The sequence below is a fragment of the Anomalospiza imberbis genome, chromosome 8 (genome assembly GCF_031753505.1).
Source record: "Anomalospiza imberbis isolate Cuckoo-Finch-1a 21T00152 chromosome 8, ASM3175350v1, whole genome shotgun sequence".
In the NCBI taxonomy this organism is placed as follows: Eukaryota; Metazoa; Chordata; class Aves; order Passeriformes; family Viduidae; genus Anomalospiza; species Anomalospiza imberbis.
In genome coordinates this window covers 31,000,344-31,027,107 of record NC_089688.1, presented here as the reverse complement: position 1 = coordinate 31,027,107, position 26,764 = coordinate 31,000,344, and the positions used below count along the sequence as shown (strand labels likewise).

The 26,764-nt window shown below is 41.7% G+C and overlaps 1 protein-coding gene across 5 annotated transcripts in view; it reads left to right on the top strand.

The window, feature by feature from the left end:
- Positions 1 to 15,926, top strand: part of ATE1 (arginyltransferase 1) — a 69,983-nt gene extending 54,057 nt beyond the window's left edge. For all 5 annotated transcript variants that reach the window (XM_068198248.1, XM_068198243.1, XM_068198245.1 and 2 more), the window contains one exon: positions 12,788 to 15,926. In XM_068198248.1, coding sequence (XP_068054349.1) covers positions 12,788 to 12,966 — 179 coding nt within the window. In that variant the 3' untranslated portion in view covers positions 12,967 to 15,926. The remainder of the gene's footprint in view (positions 1 to 12,787) is intronic.
- The last annotated feature ends 10,838 nt before the right edge of the window (positions 15,927 to 26,764 follow it).

Here is a 26,764-nt window from a genome sequence, read left to right as displayed (position 1 = left end):
TTGATAAATTGGCTAAGCTAATACACATCTGTTCAACTTCCTGCAGATCTAATAATAGAGTGAAATCAAAATGGCACCAAATGGAATACATTAATTAAAATGAAAGTATTTTCTTCAGCACATTAAAAAAAAATTTGCACACGTAACAAAGGCATAACACTGGCTCCTCTGCCTTTGTGTGTTCTGGGAGGCAAGACACTCTTTGCTCCAGAGGGTGTGGTTAACCAAACCATGATGGGTGCAAAAGAGTGGGATAAAGGGAGAGAAAGGCACTTCTGGGTTTCCTGGTCAGTTATAGTAGTAGACTAAATTACAGGCTATTAATAGACTAAATAGTATTAGACTAAACTGACCTTTTTGTAAACCTTGCAGTCAAGGAGAGTTTCAAAGAGAGGGATCTAAGGAAGTTTCTTAGTTGTCTTTTGGAGTTTATGGAGAAATCTTTTGCAGTGTGAGAGTTGTAGAAGAAATTAAGAATATGGAGACACACAGCAGTTTCCTTCAAAGCATACATTTGTCTGCAATAAGATGCTATAGTCAGAGGTGGAACTGCAGGCAGATTGCTGCCTTCAGGTGCTAGAAATGAAGATGGAGTGAAGCAGAGTAAGGGGAGCTTTAGAAGTGAGGATCTCTGATGTGATCAGGGTGTGGGAGCTGGCAGAGATGTGGATAGAAGATGGGAAGAATTTTGCAGTGGTTCATACAGGTAGAACAATGAGAAGAAGGGCTTGACAAGAGCAAGAAATAAGTGATGGTAGGACTCAAACTTGAGCATCTTAATAGATATTTGTGGAGGTGTGTAAGGGAGGCTGTTATTTGGATACACTGCCTAAGGAGATTGCAGAGCCAAACGATTCAGCAACCACCTTCCTCTCCTTGCTGCAGACCAGACTTTGCATCTGCAAAGCACTGACGACCTTTCTTCTTCCAGCAGAGTGGAAGTCCTTAGCAGAACTCGGGCTTTAGGCTGTGACCAGCTGGTGTGAGCCAACGTGATGATAGGCAGTGGAATCCAGAGGAGAGCATTTGTCTGTTCTGTGCTTTCCAGTGCTCAGCCTGTGGCTGCACAAAGGACAGATGTTGACCTCCAAAAAGTCTTTGAAATCGCCTTGTGTTCACATGCAAGCCTTAACCATCAGAATAAAACAGAACTTAAAGACAAGCCAACACTAAAATCAGTGCCTGAGCTCCCCTTCTCAGGAGAAAGTCCTGGAACACCACACAAAGCTATGGAGAGGTCAGAAAATCCTCACTTCGCACTCACAAGAACCACTCTATAATATAAAGACCCATATAATGCCTCCTGGGTTCGTAGCAGATCACTCATTTTTGTGTTACTGAGCTAAAGAAAATTACTTCAGATTTCCATTCTTTCTCTGTATTAATCTTGCAACATTTATTACATGTTTTTACCAGATTTTTAAAGCATTTAGCTGAAAAAACTGTTTCTTTAGAAATACATCTTTTTCATATATATATATATATATATATATTTATCTATTCTGCTGCTTAAAGTAAGTTAGAATAGTAAAATGCAAATAAAAATCCCAGGATTTAACAACTTCTGGATCCTCTTAGTAGTGATTGCATTATGTATCGTAATGCTCCTTGCAAGCAACTGAGTGTTATTAGTTCTAGTAAATAAAACTTAAATAAAACCAGAAATCTACAGGCATGTGCAGTTATAAAAAACTGTTTATTTTAAATATATGTTTTTGTGCATAATGCTTCCACTAGAAAAATAATTTGTCACAACTATTTCAAAAACCATAATTCCTAGTGTCATGTTTTTAAAACATTTAATGTACAATTTTTAGTGCACTTTGTTACCAAAGAGTATTTCAAACAAGCTTTGTATTTATTGTGTATTTGAACACAAGTATTTTGTTGACCTTTTTTTTTCCTCCATCCAGTACTGAGACTGTTTAATTTTAAAATATATTTTAAAATTTTAGTATATTAGTGTGATGCTGGTCTTGTTCCCCTCCTCCTTTGAACAGAAAAGCCACGATCACATATTTGTGTCCTGAAAGTGAACTGTGGTTGCCGTTTGGTCACGTCTCAGAGTTCAGGTCCCTGGCAAAGGGCTGCATTTCTGTAGGATGGATGTAGGCAGAGGGATTAATGCAAAGGCCAGGACATGTTAATGTCTATAAGGGTGGTGTGATGCAGATTAATGTTTACAAGGATAAATGCACTGAACTTCTCGAGATGATGAAAATGTGGCCACAAAACTGTCACAGATGGAAAACATTAAACCAATTGTTCAGAACTCTGCAATCATCTGATTTGGGAGAAATTGCTGCTTTGCTCTACAACAACTGCTGCTTATAATTTATTTTTTTTTAAGATAGAGTTGTGTACTTCAGAGAGTTGGGAAACAGTTTAAATAAACTCTGATAGATCATGAACTAAAGTCTTCTAGAGAAGCAACTTTCCACTACTGTCACAGCTATAGGTAATGAATTCTGCAACCAAGAAAAAGACAGACATCCCTGTTCTTTGTAGCAGCTTCTCTAGAAAAGACACATCTTACAAGTTTCTGTTTCTAATTACCTTCATGAACACTTAGAGCCATCAGAATGCATCTTTCTAAATCCAGTGTGATCCTTGAGTGTACAAGGATGTTTAAACAATGAAGATAATGCCAGTAAGGTGTAGCCAGGCACATTCTTCCCTCTCTTTCTACTATGTTTGGATTGAACTGAAATGACTGGCTTGGGGTTTTAGCCTCATATGCAGTGCTTCTGTAATACAAAGGAAATGTTATTCTCTTAATTTGTGAGTCCCAAGCAACTGCCATGGCATAAATTGGTGTGTGGGATAGAAAATGCAAACTTTAATAAATATTTGTGATTTAAAAGTTTGGATTGATTGATATTCTAAATATATCTGCTTTTAGCATATATGTAGCAGACTAAACCAGTGCCCCTTGAGCAGCACAATTGTCTGAGTTCTGGTGTGGTTCATGAAACCTTTGGCTTGGACTGCAAATTTCTCAAAAATGTGTTAATCCAAGATGACCATCCTAGAGATTGTGAAACAAATGGATGCATTTTGAAATTACTTTTTTGTTTTTGGAGGACTTCCCTTGAAAAATAAAGCTGTCTTGGCTTACTTCACTTCCCTCTGCATTGAAGAGATGATTCTTAGATGGGTTTATGCTCAAGATACTCTTGCACCTTTTGAACATTGTGATATTTGATTTTCCAGCAGAATAATTCTGCTTTAACTTTTTTTTTTTTTTTTTTTTTTTTTTTTTTTGTGAAGATTCAGGGGAATGTGGGGAAGGGCAAGGACTGCCAAATCCTGTAGGAATGATTTTCCATATGCTGAAGGTGTTAGAAGCACAAGAGTAGCAATTAAAAGTTCAGTGATGTGGGACAAGTAGAGCGATCCTGCAGATTTCTTTCGTGCTGAGGACAATGAGCGTGTGGGCCTGGTTTCCAAATGTGATAAAAGTTAACAGCTGTAATTAGGCCCAGGCACAGAGCAGCCATGGAAGGGACACCACAGGCATGTGCTGAGCCACACTCCAACATCCACCAGGGAAAGCTGTGCCAGGGTCAGACCTCCTGGAATGATCCTCGTTCACTCCCTGCACTGCTGACATCATCCCAGCTCCTCACGTGGAACGTAATTGATTCCATGTTTTAATTAATTTAGCCAGCAAATTGATTGCTGTAATCTGATTTATTTAGCTGATAAGCTACTGCCAATTGCTTCAATTTTTCCTATTTCATGGTGATGTTTGCATTTGTAATTCTCAGCTTGACTGTTGTCTCTGGTTTTTTTCTTCCTCACATGTCAGTCTTAATGAGGACTTTGCCCTTCTTTTTGAAAAATCCTCTGGCTGCTTTCTGCCACGTTCACTTCTATGCAGTTCAGATATTTTAATAAATAGTCTTTAAGTCTTTTGCTCTTTCAGATTTTTTTTCCCTATTTTCTTCCCATTGTTTTGGAGCTGTAACTCCTTAAAGCATTATCTCTAACTTTTGTCTTTTATACTGGCTTTTCATAGATGAATGGTATCATGGAATGGTCTGGGTTGGAAGGGACCTGAAAGCCCTCCCAGTGTCACCCCTGTCATGGGTAGGGACACCTTCCACTGTCCCAGGCTGCTCCAAGCCCTGTCCAACCTGGCCTTGGGCACTGCCAGGGATCCAGGGACAGCCACAGCTGCTCTGGGTGCCCTGTGCCAGGGCCTCCCACCCTCACAGGGAATAATTCCTTCCCAAAATCCCATCTAGATCCAGCCCTCCTGCAGCTTTAAGCCATTCCCCCTTGTCCTATCATCTCCACCATTGTCACTATCCCTAATCTTTCCCATTTAAGATGCATTACTCTTCTCAACAATTAATTCACAGATTTCATAATGTGTTTGATGTGTCTCTCCCACCAGTAACAGAGTCATTTTGATTATGTTCCTAAAATGACAGGTCCCTTGCTAAAGTCTCTGCAAAGATATCTGTGCAGTTTTCAGTCCCTGCTAGCCAGTGACTTAGAGTTGCTTTCATGTGCTGTTTCCAAGTGCTTGTTGGATTTTAACTGTGATTTCCCCTTCTGTCTCTGAAGAGAAATGAATAACTTAAAATGCAGAACATTCCTCAGTTCTTTTAAAGAACTTGGATACTTCAAGGAACAGAAAATCTCAGCTAACAAAGGTTCTGAGAAGTGTGGAGGACACACATCTGATGCAGCAGAAAGCTTGGTCAGGTTTCCCAGTGCTGACTCAGAGGAAATAAAACTCCCCAGAATCAGAGCTGGGCAGTAGAAATTCCTCTGAGGTCCATCAAAAATAGTGTGGCCATGAATGAGCCTGTAAAGCTTTGACTTTGCTAGGTCTGATCTGCAAAAATACCTTGTGCAGGCTGCTGAAGGCCTGGAGCTGCAGTCAGGAAACCTGGGTTAGGGAGAGCATGTGCAGGAATGAGAGAATCACAGGGATGTCAGAACACCTCACAGTGTCCCTGCCTTCAAAACAGAGCTGTACCTGTGCTGTGGTCCTGCTTTGGGCCCTTGTCTGCACAGTACACTTAAACTGAAGGCTGGAAGTTGATTAGATAACCAAAAAATGTAGTTAAAATAAAAAAAAAACCCCAAACCTGAAGTGCCCTGGGTGTGCAGTTAATATTCTTCATAGGCAGTTCACATTCTCATTTCTCATATTTGAAGTCATCAAGAGCACTGTTAAAGATTCAACTTCTTTTGAAGTGACTACTTCATTTTGTCCTCTGGAAGAACATCTAAAAGTAAAAAAGTTATCTTTGTCAACTTGCCATTGGCTAGATTATATTCCTTTTTTTGTTGTTGTCATAGTATCTTGACTTTGGAGGCGCTGGATGCTGTTTTCAAATGGGAAGTGTTCAGTCCCATTTAACTAACATTTTCCCAGGTACTACTAGGTTTTTTTGCACTGCATTCCTTAAAAGCAAATCCTTGGAGGAATGTCAGTGTCAGTCCTTGGGAGGACAAGAGGAAACAGCACCAAGTTGTACCAGGAGAGGTTCTGGTTGGATATTAGAAGAAGTTTCTTTATGGAAAGGGTTGTCCAGCCCTGGAACAGCTGCCCAGGGTAGCATTGGAGTCACAGTCCCTGGAGGGTTTTAAAAGCTGTGTGGATGTGGCACCTGGGGACTTGGATTAGTGGCTTTGGCAGTGCTGGGATAATGGATGGACATGATGGTCTTTGAGGGCTTTTCCAACTGGAATGATTTTGTGATTCTATGATTTAAATCTTGCCCTTTAATAGACAGTTTCCAGTCACCTTTTTGCAGGACAATATATTGAGGTAGGCTAGAATAGTTGTATTATCTGAGAGCTCCTCAACTAAACTGGGAATTTGTGGGAACCCAGGACATCCCTCTGGCTGCCCTGGCTGTCTCCAGACCCTGGCGGGGGCCTTGGAGACCTTGGCACGAAGTCAATAACACCTGTGGCTTCGATTTTAGCCCGTGGCAAAAACTGCCAAGTCTGTGTGAGGAATTACAAGCCACGAGGGTTTGAGTAGTGTGGTAGTTGAATTAACACAGGGTGAAAAAGTAGAATTTTGGGCTTTTTAGAATAGGGTTCAGGGGTACAAGATGGAGGGATTTGGGCGTGTCCTGACCTTCTTTTCCTTCTTTTTGCCCTCCATGTGTTGCTGTGGTGGTGACACTTTACTGTTGGTCTAAGGTAGAGACACACTGTCCAACATAAATGACAGATATTGGCACGTTATTGTAAACATGGCACACGGAGTTTTGGGTATAAAATGTGAACACCGCCCTGAGGGCAGACAGAATGCCATGGCCGACCTGCTGGACAGAGCTCAGCAGGGCAGAGACAGAATGTTCAGGATAAGGGAAAATAAACAACCTTGAGAAGCCGACCCTATGCATTTCAGACTCCTTCTTTGGCTGCACGGGCTGGGAAGCAAGGACTTTTACACTCTCGGGGTCACCTCAATCTCCAAACCCCCGAGAGGAATTCTGTGCACATTGTTTGATGTGCATCTCCTTCAAGCGCGTGCAGTTGGATTTTAGTGCTGGGCGGCGCGGGCAGGGATTGTTTTCAGGTAAGGCAGAAGCCTGATTTACAGCTGAGCCCCCGAGCTGCTCAGGAAATGTTTTCCAGTGGCCCCTGCTCCAGTTTAGTGCAGGAGTAACGGGAGTCCCAGCACAATGAGTTCTTGTTTCTGTGGCACTGCGGGGCGAGCGCGTTCTGCCTGCTGCTCCTCGGCGCGGAGCTCCGCGGCATAAACCACTTGTAGGGGTTCAGGCACAAAGCCCAAAAGTTTGGGTTGGAAGAGGCCTTCAGGATTTCTCCTTGTTGCAACTTCCTGTCTTTGCCCATTTGAAGGATCTCTATACCTGTAAAATTTTAATTCCCCTGTTCTAAGGATCATCGACAATGTTTTGATAAAGGTGCATTTTTCCACTTCACAAAGATGTTATTTTTGAGCAGTGGTTTCAAAAGTTACTATTTTTTTTAGAGTAACTGCAAAGATTTGGCTGATTGAGAATATCCTGAGCGTTTTACTGTACTTCCTTTGTGACTTGTGCTTTCTGGTTTTAATTAGGAATTCTTTTCATTGAATTTTTGTGTGTTGTTGTTTATGCTTCATTTTAACTGTACTCCTATTTTGGTTTGAGTTAGTATTTTTGTACCCCAAGGCATAGGGGTCTTTAATATTCTTTAATGCATGAGTCTAGTTTGAAAGAAGCAATATGAGAAAAAGCACATTTCAGTTCACTGTTTTGTATAAATATGACTATTAATGGGTATTGCCAATTGGCCCTTTTGTTTTTGAGGATGACATCCTATACTTTGCTGGTGAACAAAAGAAACTGTGCTTTAAATTGGGTAAGAAATGAGCTTAAATTCAAAGGTCAGAAAGATTTGGCTTCTGACCGTGGTAGAGTAATTTTTGATTTCCAGTAATTAATATCTCCTATGTTTCAGTCATAAAATTTGAAAAGTTAATGTGTTTCTTCCTTTTGCAGTTTCTTTGTTTTAAAATCATTGATCATTAACTGTGACAAGGTCATGTAAACCAGATGTAGCTTTTCTTTAAAAAAAAAAAAAATCAACAAAGCTGTAGTGTTTCTCATATAAACTAACATCACCATAGTGTAGCCAGCTAGGGATGGTGCTTCTTTTTGTCATTTTACAACTAGTTTGAAAGCTTGAGTGTCATGAAACTTTTAATCTCCTGTAAATTGAATTTTTAATTTTTTTATTTGATTGTAAAAATAGGAACATTCTGTTCATCTTTAAAAATTATGCAAATCCTCAGTGGATCAAAATTGAAAATTAAAAACCACAAGCAACATGAAACAAAATCAATCCCCAGCACATCCATGGGCTGGAAATGCAGCAGTTGTCAAGTGTTTATCTTCAGACTTTTTGTTCTGCAGATTTAATGCTTAGAAGTAAAATAATTCTTTTGAGATTCCATTTTTAAACAAAATGGAAATTTAATTTATAATGTGAGTTTCCTTCATTGTCTGCTTTTAAAGTGAATCACAGGTTTCAGTTAATGACACAGATTTAAATATTTTAATTTTTGAATTTGGTTGCTTCTTTGCCTTTTCCGTTCTTTCTTTCACTGTTTTATCCTGCTGTGGTGGGGGAAAAAATCCAGGGTCTCTGTGTAATATGGATGCAGATTTACAAAGTGATGATGAACAAATACTTCCATCATTCTAGGGAGCTGAAGGAGCATTTAAAGAAAATTAAACTTATGGTCAGAAACAGAATACTTTCAGAGTTTAGCAGAAGTACCACATTTATTTTTGTGAGTTAGGTATGGCAGTCCTCAGTTAGGCTTCTTGCTAATTCTGAGTCCATTCTGTACAGAAAATAGAGGAAATATTTTCCTGTGACTAATGTGGGTTGTTTTGGAAATTGGCAGTTGTCCTTTCTCCTATTTAGAAAATAGGAAAGTCAATACATTTGTCATGTTACTTTTAATTATTTCTTCACTTGTTTTCCTGTAAGCGGAAAAAAGCACTTTAAAGGAAAGTTAGATTGCTTCCATCTCTGGATTATACCCCTGAGAAATTAAAAAATGTCATTTTTGTGAGGAGTCTGTCCAAGGGGAGGAGGGAAGAGGTGCCATGGCTCTAAAGAGGAGCAGCACAGGATGCTGCAGCTCTGGCTGCCCTTCCACATCACTGTTCATCAAAACCAGCTTGGCCCAACTCAGCCACCACCAAAAAGCTGGTCCAGTAATAGTTTTCTACAGAAACTTTGAGCCATCACCCTTTTTCCAGCGTGGTGTTGACTCTCAGGCTTTTGCAGAGCTCGCTCTCCTCTCCAAGTCTCACTTGTCCAGCTTTGCATGTGCTTACCCAGCTTTCTGACCAGATGGAGCTGTTTTTCACTTCAGCTTATATTAGGGAGTAATAATAAAGCTTAATGCATGTGAAGAATAAAAATATTTGGACGTGGGCTTTCCCAAATAACGTTAGAAAAATGCTAATCCACCCCTGAGCTGTAAGAAAAAGATCCCGACCATGAAATTGTGGATTTCTTTAAAAAGCACACTGCTGTCCAGCTTTCTATTGCTGTGAATAAAAAAGCTGAAATCACTCCTCCTTATTTCATGCTGGCATTTCAGCAGGAATGCTTATCAGCATTTGAAAATTATGTTGTGGCTGGGGAGGGAGCTTGTAGTTTTAGGGGGACGTTGGTTTGGGTTGTGCGAAGAAATAAGGATTGCACTGTGCAGGACTTGGTCAGGCTTCCTGTTCCTTGTGTTCCTCCTTATCCCTGGAGTGTGGGAGCCTTTTTTTGGGTGAGTGCAGCCTGAGGCTGCCCTTTAGGTGAAGGTGGATGAGTGAGCTGGGTCAGGAACTCAGACCAGAGCCTGCCAAGACACCCCATTGCATGAGAGGCTTTGGGTCACTCCTGCTCCTTGCTTTGTTTTCTGCTGGCACTTAGCAACGTGTCTGATACGCTTTGTGTTTTCAGAAAGGAAATCCTCCATATGTGGATTCCATTTAACAGTGCTATGGGGCTGGGAACAGAACATTTTAACACCTCTGTGCAGTCTTTATGGGGTCACAGCAGCAAGGTTGAATTAGAAGTGAAATCTCTCCTATATTCAAATTTCAGTAGACAACTGCAGCATAAATAATTTGCTGCTTTAGGAGTATGGGGGAGAAAAGAAAGAAGTGACAGCTAATTTATTCAGTAAGAATTCACCTGTATTTTTAGCTCTGAGACTTACAGGATAATATTTCTATTTTTAGTTGGCAGCTGTAGTTGCCCAGTTTCCTAAAATTACAGGAACTTTCAATCTACATAATTGATTGCTCTGTATTTTGTGTATCTGCCATCCAGACTGTACTGATAGATGTAACTGAATTAAGGGATGAAGCCTTGTATATTTTTTGTGTCAAATGACATTGTCTCTTCTGTAGACTGCAATAAATCAACAGCTCAGGAGGTGAAAAATGAGAATAAAAAATAATGAGGATAAAAAATAAGCACTTTTTAAAAAACTTTTTAATGGTAACAGTACTGTATTCAGTGTTTACAGAAATTACCAAAATTGCCCTAATATACTGTTCTACTATCTGATCAGTCAGGGTCTTTCCAGAAATGTAAGTCACTAAATAAAATTTCTTCACTAAAGCTTGGAAATAGAAGGATGGGTTGTTTTTTTTTTCTTCTTTTCAGCAAGGAACTTCTTTTTAATAAAGCATTTGGTCTCGTTTTGAATTGTGACTGCTGCTGTATCCCAGCATCAGTCACACAGGGAAGACCTGTTTGAATTCAACTGGCATCATCTTGAATAGAAAAAAAATCCTACTGTGTGCCACTCAGCAGGAGCAGATATTTAATTTTTCTTATTGGGAGAGTAACTTCTTTGTTAAAGTGTGCCAGAGCCCAATCTGCTATCATTTTCCATTAAATTATTTTAAATTTATTCTGCTTATATTCAAATTGTGTTTAAAGGGAATAGTTTCCTGAATTCCCATGATGTTGCCTCCAGACCAGCAGCAACTGAAAGGTGGCTGAGTATTGAATTTCAGATTTGTTATGATAGTGACACAAGTTCCTATTTGCCATCTCTAAAAGCTTAGCTATGTACCTGAGATTATTTAACATCTCAGTAAAAGGTTTCTTTTACAGATGGAGTTTAAGTTATGTACATTTAAGTACTTTCACAGAAGGTTATTTTTGTTATTAAAGCTTTGATTTTGAGGGGAGTCAGTGGAAGAACAGGTAATCATTGTAGAAATTTGGAATGTTATTTTTCATTGCAATGAGTAAAAGTGGAGGAAGGACACAAATGTTGAGCAGCAAGAACAGAGTTCAGCTGAGCCAGGAAGGCTGCAGTGAAGCCAAGGTACAGTAGCTTTAGTCTCTCAAAGAAATCAAATCTGGGGCCAGCAGCACTGCCAGCCAGAAGATGAACTCACCCACAATATCAGGCTTTGGGAGTATTTGAAATCAGTGAGTATCAAACAGTGAGTAGGGAACAGCTCTAAGGAGCTTTTGGCACGGAGCTGTGAGGGCTCAGCTTGGCCTAAATCCATCTCAGGACACAGACTGGCAGTCAGTCTAGAGGTGCAGTAAATAGAAACTTTCCAATTTAAGAATTTAAAATAACTTTACACTTGTGTCACCTCCAGAAGCTAAACTTGCAGTTTTTTTTTCCCTTGGTGAACTCTCAGCAAGGAGGATGTAACAGAAGAGGCAGAAGGGCTGGTGGTAAAACCAACCTGTTGGGATGTCAGGGAGGTGTTGGCCACACATCAAAAACCTGATGGATTTCAAAGAGGGAGAGAAAGCCATAAAATGTTTTTGACTTGGTGTTTATCTAAAGCAATTGCCAGCAATAATTAGTGGGGAGCACAATCTTAGCAAGTACTACTCAGATTTTCTTCCTTCAAACCATGATTTCCCAGTTAAGTCTTAAGAAACACATTGTGCTTTCATGTCAGGAATCAAAACACCGATAAAAGTAATGAAGTCATTCCAAACTTGGTAAAGCAGCCTTCATTACGTTTCACATACTAAATTCAGGCAATCAGCAGAAAAAAAAGTTTATAGGTCATTTCTGTGGATGAACAGGAGCAGGTTCTTCAGAATGTCTTGCACAGAAAAAAGCTTCAGGGCCTCCTTTAAAACATGAAGAAGCATTAATTAAAAGCAGAAAAAAGGTCCAAATGAAGTCTTTGCATAGTTCATGTCCCAAAATACTGACATTCCAGTAAACATCTCTATTATTACTGGAATTTATATGGTTCTATTCTCAAGCTCATGTTTCCGATTCTGGGTTGACTCTTCTTGGTGACTTTTTGAACCTAAAGTTCAGAAAAGTCCAATATTTATTTTCCCACTATTTTGTAATAATTTTACTAATTTATCCAGCAGTGGCCTCAGATGTGTGACATGTTCTCTGAGTTTATTTAAAGAGTTTTCTAGCACTGTAGTGCAAATTTTTCTGACACACAGCAGCTATATAACATTACTGTTCAGCAGTAGGAGCATCAATGGGATTCATAAAAATAAGGAAGTTTTAACTTGTTCAGCAACACTCTTATGTGTATGATTTTGGGTAAATTAAGGCACAAGGGGTCTGTATGGGAAGGAAATAAGGTTTAACTGTGGTGTGTGTATCTTTGAAGAGGAACTGTGTTGTACTTACCCAGGGAGTGCTTGCACTGCTCACCCTGCTGATCTACAGAGCTCAGGGATCAGACTCAAGTAAGGACATTTTACCCCTAGAATGAAACTCAGAAACCAGTTTAACTGAGGGAAAAGCAGACTGGGGCTGGAGGGCCAGGGAGTTTCACCTGGGAAGGTGGTTTATTGCCTGATGCTTACCTAAAGAAGCAGCCTGGAGGCTTCTTGCTGGTTTCCTTGCTGGACACCTTTGTCCCATCTGGTGTGGTGGGTTTTGCAAGGGGTTCTGTAATGACAAGTCTCCCCTGGTCAGTTCTGTTTGAGTTTTTCCCAGACAGAGTTTGACTTCTGGCTCCAGGAGCACTAAATGAATGTGAATTTTTAAATACAGCAGTAGAGGTGTTTTCAGAAATGCCATCCATCGCCATTAGAAATGTGTGCTGCAGGATTTACCTCTCACACTGCAGACACAGTTCCTTTGCAGGCTGGGTTTTGTTGCCAGCCATGATCCAAGAACGCTCTGCAGCTCAGCTCAGCTTTCATCTGCAGATGACTTCTCTTACTTCATGCAGTTCTCATTTTGCATATTGAAGTTAGAGGCATAAATTAAGGTGCTGTGGACACTGTAAATAACTGGTTTTGTGTTCTCTGGTTGCCTCTGCAGTCGATGAAGGTCGCCTGAAGGAGCTGGGCAGGGTGAGGGTGCTGCACAAGAGAACCGTGATGCCTTACAGCGTGTACAAGAAGAGGAGGAAGGGGCCCAGTGACGAGGCCAGCGTCCAGCAATATGCAAGCCTGGTGGGACAGACCTGTTCAGAGAGAATGCTGCTGTTCAGGAGCTGAAACCCCACGAGATGGCATTTCAATGGCTCTACACTTCATTGCACTGCCACTGGGTGATCTGTACCATAGTCGTGTGCTGGTGTGTCCCCTCAGATAGGCTGAAACACAGGTGTATAGCCAGGCTTGTGTCAATACATGGTACTATGTGCAAAGGCCAACTCCAATAAATCTTACAGTACGGCAAGGCTTTAGCAATATAAGTTTAGGAAAACACACTTGCAGTGTATTTTAATTAAGTAGTTCTAGCCTTTCTATGCATTATGAATAATTCTAAGTATCTAAGCAAAATGAAAAACAGGTGTCTTTTTTTTTTTGTTTTTGTAAAGATGAAGGTTGGCTAAATCTAGATTAAGAATCATTAAGTTACAGATGTTTTCAAATAGCACCTTGGGTATCTGTTGTTAAAAATTGCTGTGAAATTTGTGCTCGCATTTGTATGCTCCTAAAATCTTGCAAGAGGACTAAAACGTGCTATTACTTTCCAGCATGATACAATTTTATTTCAGCAGTATGTTTAAAAAACAGGAAGGAATTATTTTCAGTGCACATTCTTCATTTGTTTAGAGCAGTAAGTCAGTGTCAGAGGTCCCAGTGAGTGTAGGAGTGGTAGGTTCTCGCTGGCAGGGGATGCAGTGCTTTGGAAAACTTTCCCCTTCAGAGAAGAAGCAGAACAGTTGCACTATAAATATACCAAAGATATGCAGCCAAGTGGCACAGTGGTTTTTGGTATAGGCCTTATCCTTTGTCTAACAAGAGTGGGGTATTTCAATGCACATGGCTAATGTGAAATAGAGCTCTGGAGGTTCATCCTGCAGCTCTCAGTGCACATTTCAGAACTATGCTAACAAAAAAAAAGACATAAGGTACCACTGCTGGGTTTTGTTGCAGGTGCTTTTTTTTTCTGTAGAATTGTACAGGAATAATTAAATACCATATTCCAGCTTTTTTATTGACTGCTTTGTTTCTGGTGCAGCGGCTCATGGGTTAACATCTTTAATAACATTTTAGTAAATACTTCTGTTGGAAACACAGGAAGTTGTGATCCTTTATGAAAGCACTTTATTATCTCAAATATGAGCGTTGTCTGTGTCCTCATTAAGTCATATAAGTTGGAGGAATTTGGGGAAATAACTCTGTTGTATAATGCAGTAATGTATTACAACATTGTAACATTACCAATGCATTTGTGCTTCTTATCTTCTTGGATAACAGGGGCTGGTATTTACCTTGAATCAACTTGGTGTTTCCTGTTAGCCTTTGAACAAAGATTTTTATTCAAGGATATGTGGGTGGTTTTCCCCCAGAAAGGAAACAAATTCAGTTTTACCCTCTGAGGGTTACATCTCCTGTCATTCACGGATTCATTGATTTAATTTTAAACACTTGGCCACTATTACTAATCATTAATTTTTATGTGGAGCAGATGTAAGAACTTGGGGAATCAAGTGCAATGCAGGTTTAACTTTGTATTTCCTATCTGTTTGATATGAAATTAGTGTATACTGCAATATTATTGATTGTACAGCTTCAATAACAACTTTAAAAAGTCATTTTATGTTTTATTAATTGGGCTGTACAGTATTGATCTGCTCCCAGTCTGCAGCAGAAATGGTCATTCACGTCAGCATCATATCTGGTGTGTGTTTATCTGTGGCCTGGTACTGAGAGGTTTCTTTGCACTGTACCTTCTAGTTTGTCCATGCCTTACCTCAGCCTCCTGCCATGGGGAGAAACACTAAATAATCCTCATGAAGATTATTATGAAGAATTCCTTTCTGTGGAGAAAATACTTCTACCACTCTGTCAGATAGTGTAACATTTTCTGTCTACACAATGTGCTGAAAAGTGGTGATGCCCATATGGCTCACAACCAAAATAAATGAGAAAACCTTTTTGTGTGATATAAAATCAGTTAACAGGCACTGAGGAATTTCACTATGAATTGCAAAATCTTAAAGGTTATCAAAGCCATTTAATGATGGCCTCACTGAGCTCCTGGAGAAGTTAAAGTTTCTGTTCAGTTTCAAGGGAGCAGACTTCATGTCCCCACTGAGAGTTCCTGCAGAGCTCCATCTCTTTGTGCCCGTATTTGTTACTGATATGCCTTGGATTAGACTTTTATCTGTTGCTCTGTTTCTCTTGGGGAGCTTTTAAGGACCGCAGTTAAAGGCAAGTGAGAGAAGTATAAACCTAAAAAGTGAGCACAGCTTGAGGTTGTCCTTAGTGTGAGCACTGGAGGTAAATGACCATTTCCTGTGGGTCTGAATTGGTGCTTTCCCTCTCTGCCCTCCCCTGGGACTGCAGCACACACACGGCAGACTGGGCTCCTGGCTCCTGCTCAACTCAAACATGGGTTTGCATTGAAAAGCAAAACCAGGCGACACTGAGATTACCTCCAAAACTGAGTTCATCTCCTGTGGTTTGCTGAGATCTGACTCACTTTAGTGTTATTTTAGAAGGAAACTGGTGCAGTATTTTTGAGGACTGATACCTCTATCCCTGTTTTTGGAAGGGAGACAGGGGCTGAGGATGAAGTTGGGTAAATTTTGCCTGTGACTTCAGTGGAGCTGAAAATTCACCACTATTACAATATTATTTAATATATTGTAATTGACAATTACTGAATTTAGAGGTATTTAATTTAGCACAAACTATTTTATAAAAGGTTTTTTTTTTGTGTGTAGCTGGTTTGTGAGAGTCCATCTCCAATGTAATGTTGCCTTGTTCTGTTATCTGTTGATAAATGAGCATAAAGCAGTGGCAAGAAAATGCAGAGTTGTGACCAGTGCTAAAAATGCCATTTTTTGTTTTAGTTGGAAAGAAATGGGAAGCTTACACATGTCCAGCATCAACATGTGTCAGTAAATTCAAGAACCTGCATGTTGAGTTTGTAATTGCTTTTTAGCAGGCCTGTTTGACTTGCAAGTGTAGAAAATAAAGTTGTTTCCAGTCTCTGTGAATTATTACGAGAAATAATAGCTCTGAAGGTGATTTCTGCATTAGTTTGTAAGAATTTCATTATCCTGGAGATTGACCAAGTGTCCAGTGAACAGCAAAATCAAAGAATCCATCAAAGGGTAGCAGTTTTTAGGAGAGATAACTTGCAAGTTTCAAATCACGTCCAAAACACATGACCTGTTTTGGAGTGAAATTTTAGTTCCAGCCAGCCAGATAAATGAAGAGATTGCATGAAATAGAATTGATACTTCTTTTCTGAGTAGAATAAAGTAAAATAAAATAATAAAATAAAATAAAATAAAATAAAATTACTTTTCACAAATGGAGATTAGACAGGACAAGCTATATATTTGAGTTCAGCTTGGTTGAACAAAAACCTGTCCCTGAATTAAGGAGCCAAACCAGCCACACAGAAATTTGGGTTGTGTGCATAAAGATAACCAAACATTGCATCCTTTTCTGACTGAATGAGGCAGAATTCCAGCTAATTCTGGATACCTGAAGGAGACTTTTCTCAAAGCCCATCACCAGCATGGCTTGAAATGTTGGTGGGACTTTTTCTGTCCCATTGCTCCTGTGGAGTCCACATCCATCAATCTTTTTGAATTGCTTTGCCTTGTGATCACTCTGAAGCTCCAGCCTGATCAGCCACATGTTTTTGAATTCCTTCTCATCCTGGTTGTCCCAGATAATCCTCCAGACCTGTATTATGTGCTGTCCTGATCACACTCTCCACTCAAGCCTTGATGTCTCTCTGCATCTGGAAGGGTGGAGGCAATTTTCAGGGCAGAAATCATCACTCTTCAGGGAATCACCAGCATTTCCCAAAGAATTCTAGCTGCATCTTCTACCAATATATTTATAGAGCTGTACCTTCAGTCACACAGACTGAGTGCAAAATGCTGAATTACTTTTGCACTTGCCAAATGATGTGGAGTTTTTAAAGTTAGTCAAAGTGACGGATTGTAGGAGCAGATGTGCAGTAGTAACTCATCCTAAATGTAGCTAATTGTGGTCAGTGGCTTTCAAAATAAATGTGTTCTAGAAATTAATCTACTGTATGCATTTTATAGTACAGTTAAAGCTCATCTCATGAGAGCTTTGTTTTCTAACAGCATTAAAACAAGAATGGAAATTAATTAAATTAACATGTAAGCCTGAGTTCAGCATATATTAATGCTCTCTGTATTAATACAGAACAGTCTTAACTCTGAAAATGCCCCTACTGCTGATCTCAGACAAGCAGCAGCTCAGAAGCTTTCTGGCTGTATTCTTTCTGGATATGTTTTACTGTTTTGATGTTTATTCATCTCCTTATTATAACTATTCCCATCAGATTTTTGTACTTCCCATCAGTTATTTCCACTTCAGTTTTGACACATAATACATGTGTCTGCCAAAAGTCCTGCTGAGAGATTGCTATCAGGACAAAAGAAAGTGTTGGAAAGTCTGTTAAGCAGTGAGAAGAGAGCAGAGTCCACAGGGACAGTCAGTCTGCAACCTTTGTGCTGCAGAAAAAGCAGGATTTATTTATAATTTAGTCCGCTGCAGGCTTAAATAAATGTGTCAGATTTCATTCATTTCCCTTTGTCTGTGACATCTGATTGTCATTGTCCAGGAAGAATCAATGGGGCATTGTAGAACAGGAAAGGAAATGAAGGGCAGTGCACTGCAGTTGTGGCAGCAAGCTTGAGTTAAGGGATGAAATCACATGAATCCTGTTGGAATTCTCACTCCATGTCTGCACAGGAGCAGGAAAGTGGAGGCTGGATGGGGCTTTCAAGAAGGGTTTGTTGCTTCTCCCCTGTCTCTTCCAGGCTGGAGCAGAGCAAGGACACATCCATCACCCCAAGAGGATCCCTCACTGTGTGCATTCATCTCTAACAGAGCTCCTTGGACTGATTCTGTGCAGTAAATACTGAAATATTGAAAGTTTTAATATCCTCCATCTAATTTTCATCCTTTAGCTTGCAGTGACCCTGCTTTGGTTGGTCCTGCCCCTGCAGGGCCACCTCTGAGGTTCCTCTTGCAGCAGCACCAGACCTTCTTGGGGACTGTTGCCAGCTCAGCCTGCTGTGGTTTTTCTAAACTAAGAAATCACAATTACCTTTCCAAAATGTGTGGGTTTAAGATAATTTATTGGGCTTTCTTAAGTATTGTCCCACTGATCCACTTTTTTAGTGCTTGCCCTAGTGCCAGCTGCTCCAGTAATCGAAGCAATAATTATTTCAGTGTTTTACATTGGCAAAGAAATGTTACAAATTTTCAAAATTATAATCACTATTCTAACTGATTTTCCTGTTTAACACAGATCCCTCTTTGCTGTTGACTTACCTCACTTCAGTAAAATATGGTGGAGATCCAATCCTCACTGTCCCAGCAAACAGAATTTTTCTCTCCTTAACTGCTCTGAACCTGCAACCACCAGATGGCATTTCCAGCCTGTGCAGGTCATTGTAGCATTAAAGTTACTTCTTGTCTGAGTATCCAGAATTTCTGAGTCTCTTCTATTAGCATCTCACTCTGAGTTTAATTTTTTACTCTGCTTTTAATTGGGGTCTATCAGGAAAAAAATAAATTGTCAGGTGGGGTTGACAAAGTTCAGTGGTGTTTTAATTGAATGAAGCACAAATGTGTTAAAAATCAGGACTAAAAGCTTTTTCAAGACAAATAATCTCGATTTTATAACACTGAATTTATTAGATATGTTTTACTACCAGTAAATTATTGAAATCAAGATCCACAGGACAAGTACAGAGGGGTCAGCTGGCAGATTTACCTGTCCCCAAATGCTTTTGGTGCTGCTGCTTTCCATGTTCCAACCAAAACATGTGCATTCATAATGTCTAATGTGCATTATTTTTCTGCTCTCTCCATATTCCTCTTTCATTCTCAACCTTGCTTTGATATGAGGATTTCCTGCTCACCTCTGCAGGGAGTTAAATGATGTCAAAATAAGGTTTCTAATAGAGAAATAAGAGGTCAGGAGACTGCAACACCTCATTGCCAAGGGCACTGCAACCCATTTGTTTTGTGACTATATTTGTCTCTGTTGCTCAAGGGAAAAGCAAAGACACATCAGCTGAAAAAGCAAGGTTCCCAATTTTAATAAGTATTATTTTTCATACAAATACATTATTGTAGCACCCAGAAACCTGGAGGAGGTCTGGCTGCAGCAGCTGCTCTGTGTGTCCTCAAATTGAGACTGTCCTCATCCCTGAAATTTCTGCAGTCCATAAAATCCCAGATGTGCTGAACATTCTCCTTCCTAAGCTGGCTGTGGAAAAGGGAGTGAAAAACTGCTTTTCCTGGGCAGGGACATCTGCATCGAGACCAGGCTGCTCAAAGCCCCATCCAGCCTGGCCTTGGATCATTCCTGACACCCCTCACCTCAAATCAGCCCAGGGGATCCTCTCAAACCTCCTGTGTTCAGGAAGTTTTCATCCTGTATTCATCCAGTTTAATGGGATGGAGATATTCCAGAAATCCAGTGCAGTATGATGAAATTGGAGCTTCTGCTTATTTTGGTCAGATTTTAAGACATTATATTTTTCTTTTATTGCCTTGTTTTGTGAAATAAAAATAGTGTAGTATTTACACTGTGGGGGGGAAGGCAGAACAATTAAATAGAAGAATGAGATTTGCTAAAATTAAAAATGAACATTCCTGAAAAGACAGAACTCTCTTAAAGAAAACCCATCAGTCCAAAGGAGTGAAGTCAAAACACACCTTTCAATACAGAGAGGAATGCACTTTGTATGCCTGAAGATTCTGATGCTTTTAAGCAGCTGCTGCTCCATCCACACTCCCCTTGTGTTTCCCTTTTGTCGTTGTGCCCTCCGTTTCTCTTCTGCACATACGAGCATCTTTCAGTCCTTCAGTCCTCTTAGAAAGGGAGACATTTATCAGTGACAGGAGCTCAGGGGCACGTTTAGCCAAGTGCTGTGTGCTGTTCCTTGCCTTGCAGAGTGACCTGGGAGAGCAGGAACACGTTGACATTTACAGTGGATAAATCTATTGATTCGTGGGACAAAACAAAGGCAATCAGCAGGAGGGCTGTAATTGTTTCACTAAGCCCCATGAGCAGCACTCTCTACATTGATCCAAAAATGCCTCGGAGCTGCAGCTTCTCAATGTCATGACTCTCCCCGTGGGCACCTTATTTTCTAATTTGCTGGTTCTTGAAAGTGTTTGAAGTCTCCCAGCATCTCTGAACCCCTCTCCCTGGGTGTCACCCTGTGCCAGGTAAGAGATTAAATCCAGGCTTGCTGAGGGGGAGTGGTTTCCTCCCCCTCTGTATTTGTTGAGGCCTTTAGAAGTGACTCCACTTTTCTTAAAAGTGAGGTCAGGGAAGTCAAATATACCTATATCTGGCCTTCACCAGGCTCCTTGTGAATGGGCTTCACTCAGCATGTTCATTTTTTCTTACTCTGCATCAAGCAGAAGTGAAATTGTGGCTTTAAAAGCCAGCAGTCCATCCTCTTTAGAAGCCCTGCAGTTGCTGGTGATGTGTAGAAATAGCTGGGTATTTAATAAAAAGTTCATTTCTGACATTAATAGTTGGATATTTAATAAGTTTAACTCTGACATAAGAAGAAAGCGGTTCCCCAGTTCCTCTTCCAGCCAACATCTGGGATTCTTCCCAAACCTCTCTGTACCAATGTTCATTATTGTATTTTATAGTAAGTAAAATCAGGTTTACAATCTCCTGAACCTTCTGGTGGTACTAAAAGTGCAGCTAATAATTGTCTATACATCTTGTTTTTACTGGAAATAAAAATCCTCTGGATCGAGCCATAGCCACATACTACAGCCAAGCTGTAAACACTTGTCCTCCAAAAAGATGTTGAAGTTAGGGTGGAACATGAATTTATAAGCTCAATGGTTTGTCTTAATTGTGTTACCTCTGACATCACAGGCTCAGTAGAATAACCACACCTCTCGTGATTTCACCCCTTTTCTGAGAGTTTTCACCCGTGGCCTTGTCCCTTTTCCTGCAGCACACCTGCCCTGGTCCCTTTGGTGTGTCAGGTCCATCAGGATCTCATGCTTGGCACACTTCAACAATTCTACCTGTGGGAATGTGTGTGGAAAGATGGTATCTGGCCATTAGATACATTAGCTGAGATTTCACAATGCTCTCACCCAGTTAATCCTCCTGTTTTTCAGGGATTGTGGGAGTAAGGAGGGCCATAAATTACCAGCAGTATTGTTTTTGATGTTGAATTGAACTAAGAAAAATGGAAGGCTTTTTATGTGCCAACTATTTACTTAGCTGCCTGCAGTTCTGTGCAAGTTTTGGGTGAGGAGGTTTTCCACAGTTAAGTGTGGTTGTGTTTGAAATGGAAAATGGTAAAATCTGAAGCTGTTAGAGTTGGTACAAACCTTCACCAAGTTTCTGATGATTCCGACGTTTGCAGCTTGGAATATTTTGCACACATGTTCTGACTTTGCATTCACAACATTTCTTAAACCAACAAGTCTGTAGCAGACACGAGAGCTACCATCAGGAAACTTGTTTGACAGTTTAAACAGGCAGCATCTGTGTTTCCTACATTTCATAGTACACAAAAAAAGAACGAGGACTGCCCATAGCTCAATTAATTCAAGATGTTGTCGCATGGTGGAACTCTGTTTTGGAGATCTTAAAAAAAATCAAATTGAAAAAAGGGATTTTGCCCTCATATTTGGCTGAGTTTCATCAAAATCACCTCCTCAGTGGAATAATACTGAGAGCAGTTGGCTTGAATTTGGAGAATTAAGATAAATTGGTGGCCATCAGGGCTGTGCTCCTGTGCTTCCAGCTACATCTCTGTTAGAAGTGAATTTGGGATTTTCAAATTTCAAAGCAGTGTAAGAGATTTGAATTGGGGGCCACTTAAGTGTCTTTTCCAAAAGCACTGGAACTGTCACCATTATCAACAAAAGGAGCAGTGGCCTTGCAGGGCTTGGGCTCAGCAGAACACATAAACAGATGCTTAAGGCAAAGCCCACGAGGAGTGTTTTGATGAGGTGGACTCCATGAGAGCCAGGACGCCACAGTGTGGTCCAGCCTTGCAGCAGAGGACGTAAAACATTACAACATTTTGGTTATAATTAAAAGGACCGTGTTCTGGCACCTGCTCTCAGAATTTTGTTTCTGCAAAGGACTACTATAAAATAAAACTAATATAAAATTTGCTCTTCTGTGACAAAGTGCCTAGAAATTGGCTGGGTGGGAGAAGTGGGAAGGCTTTCCCAGAAGCTGTAATCGCGGATCAAGTTGCGATAGCGGTGTTGAATGATATCTGAGCCCGTGATTTCATCTGTTGGCTGCAGTGAGGCTCTTTGCAGGGTAGATCATTCCATGTGTTGTGTCTGAGCCTCTGGCTCTTGCCTCTGGTGACACGAGGTACTTCTGCCTACAGGAGCAGGTTTCACACGGGCTGAGCTGTGCCACGGTGAGTGCTGCTGTGATGGCTGGCCAATTAGCCCACAAATAAAACCAGTTTTGTGTCAGTGTCTTTACTCAGGAATCCTTCCCCACACATCTTTCTGTCTTTTTGAACATGCAGCAAAAATCATGTAGAGTTACTTGAAAATGTATGTGCTGACCTGAGTATTATCTCTGGGGAAGACTCCTTGGGTCAGTCAAAGTGAATTAAAACCAAATGTGTCTGTTTTTCATGTTTACTCTTTCCATAAACACTGCACATATGCAGTGTGCAGCTGCTATCCTGAAAGCTTTTCTTCCCCTGGTGTTGGGGGGATCTGTGCTTTAAGAGAATATTCTATTGATAGTGCTGTAGAAGAAAGAAGTGATGCCGGCCCACTTCACAAATCATTTATCAAATTGGAGGAATTACAAGGAAGGCAAGATGAAGCTGGGGCTAAGACAGTCAGTACACAGAGCATTTCAGTAAATAAAAGTAACAGGAGTCAATGCCTTTCCCCTCTGCTTAGATCAACTCCAGACAAAACAAGATTGAAAGGCACAGAACATTTCCTTGGGGGAAGATTACCATTTATTTTTATTGATTAGAGCTCTCAGGCTGTGACCTCAAGCACTCCTTACAGTTCCTTCTCCCTGCTTTGGTCCCTCCTCGCTGCTGCTGTTTGCTCTGACGATGCAGCTTGGGTTCCCCTTTGGCAGTGAGGGCTCCTCAGAGCTGGTGTGATGCTCCAATTTTCTGTGTTCAGGCCAAGCCTGACACCAGGAATGTGCTGAGCCACTTAATCCTTTGGATGCACCATTCCTCCTCCTGGAAAGCAGGGGATGATGTTTAATCAGCCCCACCAGGAACTCTGACAGCCTCAGGCAAGGACACTGAGGGGCTGGAGCGTGTCCAGGGAAGGGAACGGAGCTGGGGAAGGCTCTGGAGCCCCAGGAGAGGCTGAGGGAGCTGGGAAGGGGCTCAGCCTGGAGAAAAGGGGGATCAGGGGGGACCTTGTGGTTCTGCACAGCTCCTGACAGGAGGGGACAGCCGGGGGGTCGGGCTGTGCTCCAGGGAACAGGGACAGGAGGAGAGGGAACGGCCCCAGGCTGGGCCAGGGGAGGTTTCAATTGGATATTAGGAAAAAGCTCTTCACAGAAAGGGCTGTCCAGCCCTGGCCCAGCTGCCCAGGGCAGTGGTGGAGTCCCCATCTCTGGAGGAATTTAAAAGCCATGTGGATGTGGGGACATGGGGACGGCTTGGGGACATGGGTTTGGGGTGGCCTTAGCACTTCTGGGTTGATGAATGGACCTGATGATCTTAGAGAGCTTTTCCAACCTAGTGATTCTGTGATTCCATGATTCCATGAAGGGATTGTAAGTGCAGAGAACCACTGTGAGTGCTGCAGGGTGGGGTAAAGCCCAGCAAGGAGTTGCTTCATCAAGAAAATGACAGATAAGGTGAAGCTCGAGGACAAATTGCAAGAGAATTTTTATGAATGGAAAACACGGTTGAGTGGAAATGTTTGGATAACAGGGAGCTGGACCGGCTGACCTCTGAAAGTCCTCCCTTCCTACTTCAACTATTCTGCAGTTCTATGATTGAGATTCTAAGATGGACTCTTCCTGTCCCATCCCTGGCTGTGGGATGAAGGGGAACACGTGATGGGAGCCACCATCCTGGGGGAAGAGCACATCGTGAAGCCCTTTCCTGCTTGAATAGGTTTGCAGAATGTCAACCAATTTCCCCAGCAGCCAGGACCTTTTGGATTCATTCTACATCCTTTTATTGCTGTTGCCATAGTGAAAGACACTAATTCACCTTTGTGGGAAACTTAATAAAAATCAGTCCATGGATCATTAGAAATGCTTGTGGTGAATTTTAGAGACAGGCTTTTCACAATCTGTTAATCCACTGGCTGAAGAGTTGGTTATCCCATTCTCTTGTGTGGGATCTTTACAGGGCACAGAGTAGCTGTACTGGCTTTGACTACAGTTGTCTGGAAATGGGCAAAAAAGGCTCACAGCTACTGTGTGGTTTAATTTAAATGCAAAAATTACCTTGGGGGTGACTGTTTGCTCTTCAGAGAATGGAGCTGCCTGGGAAACCCCTGCAAAGTACTGAGAACACTAAACTGGGCCGGCATTAATCAGAAATTGTCATTTAGGGGCTAAATGAGAGGGGCTGCTCCACAGATACTGAGGAGGTGTTTGGGTTGTTGGGCGAGTTAACAGGGTGGCAGATTTGTGCAGAGCCAGATTTCAGCTGGCCAGTCTACCTGGGTTGCAAAAACAAAATACACTCAGCCACCCCTGCGAGAGCTGCTTTTGGTTTGGAGGTGTGTGGACGCTGATTATAAAGCTTTGCTTTCCAGAGTTCTCTGAAGAGGCAGGAGGAAGGCAAGGGGCAGAAACAAACCAGTGTGAGCACTGGGGTGTTTACTCAGTAGGGCTTTTCTGGCGCTTCATTTCACAGCAAACGTTTTTGCAGTCACAAATGAACGTCACTCACATCCAAACTCACGCGGCGGCTCCGCCGTCCGCAGCCAGACTTGGATCCCTGCTCAGAGGCTCTTCCTGCCCCCCCAAACCCCAAATCCAAGCCGTGGCAGGGCATCCCCCTGGCACGGGGCGGCTGAGCTGCGGCCAGTCCCCGGCCCGCGGCGGGGATCCCTGCATTGTGCTGGGGATGGATTGTGCTCTCAATGGGATTAGCCTGGGGAAGGGGCGAAAGGCTGTGGGAAAACCTGCGTGTGTCATATTTCCCCCGTCGGGCTGTCGCAGCTGAACGTCGCCACCCGGCCCACAATGGGGTTAAAAAAGTTAAGGGCGACTGTTGTGGTAGCTGGATTTTGAATTATGTATTCATGGATCTGCATAATAGCCTTTCAGATGGGGTATTGTTGTTTGAAGCACGATCTGGGAATTGTGGAAGGGGTGACTGGGCGGCTTGCGGGGAGACAGGGATGGAGAAGCACAGAGGGTGAAAAACGTGGAAAACTTAAGACTTAATCAAAGGAGAGTGACAAATTGTATGAAATGAGATTTTCTCCCCTGCTTATACTGTGCCCACAGGACAAGTTTTCACTTGGAAATGCTGACTCCTCTCCCAGCCTAATAATACTGATGTTTTCTCTCTTGGCTAAGCTCTGAGAGCCCTGAGAGGGAATGCAGCAGAGCTGTAAATGCAGGTCCCTGCTCTGCTCAACCCTGTCCACCCAGGTACTTCTGGATGTTTCTGTCTCTAGCACAGGTGAGGTGAGCAAGGGGAGCTTCCCTGGTTTGCTTAATGTGAGGCTGCAGCCATCAGACATCCAGGAGAGGAAGAGGTGTTTGGAAAGAGATGAAGATGGGAGAGCCCCAGTGCAGAGCTCCAAATGCAGCCTTGGTGACACAATCAGCTTTTATCCACAGCTGGAAGAGGAGGGCAGTGATGGGCAGGAGCAGTGAGAAGAACCCTCTTTCCTGCTTCCTTAATGGACACAACACAACACTGGGCTCCAAACACATTTTTTTGTGAGCAAAAATGATTTTTTTCTATTATTCCCACCCCCTCCCCAAGACTATGTAGGAAATATAACAGAAAAAATATTTGCTCCCCCAAAGAGTCCATTCCAAAATGCAAGAGACTTTAATCATGCTGTAGTAGAACCCTCCTCAAAGCCCTCAAGAGCCTTGTTCAGTGTGCCAAATGTGCTCCTCGACTGGGAGAGCACATCCCCTTTATTCCACGGTGCTGGAGAAGTGAAGAATTCCCTTTCAGCTCCAAGTCGATGTACAATCTGCAGGAATGTGCCCAAATAAACTCGCTGATTTGGCATGGCCAGCACTAAATTCATCAGTAAAACATACATTACAAGGTCCCCAATCAGCTCGATGTGGCCTGTGCTGCTGCTGAACAAACGTGCACATTGTCAGTTGTGACAGCCTCTGGAATTTGGCCCAAAGCTGCAGTGGCTTAAAGCACAGGGATTTTCCATAGCATCTATTTTTAGTAATTATATGGAGCCTGCTTAGAGTAATACCTGGACTCCTCTTGATGTTCAATGTATTTATTCTCCCTGTGAGGTCGGCAGGAATGAACACAAGCCAGTTTAGCTGTGCTGTGGCTCTTTTCTGCTGAATAGCTGGAAACTGGGGAGGTTTATGCCTCTATAGGGGAGGCCCAGCCATGAAGCACAACAAGCTCGAGGCCTTGTTAATTCATTAGGTGCAATTAAAGGTATTTCCAGAAATGTCAGGTGGCCACCTGCTATTGGTAGAGTGTGGACAATACGTTTTTCTCACTTCTTGTATTTTTCTTGACATTTTGTATGCAAAATACCACAGTTATGTAGATATAAACACAGTCCACTTTACATGACAATGCTGTTTTCATTTCCCAGAGCTTATGAGCCAAGGAGGAGATGCACTTGTTTTAACTGAGTT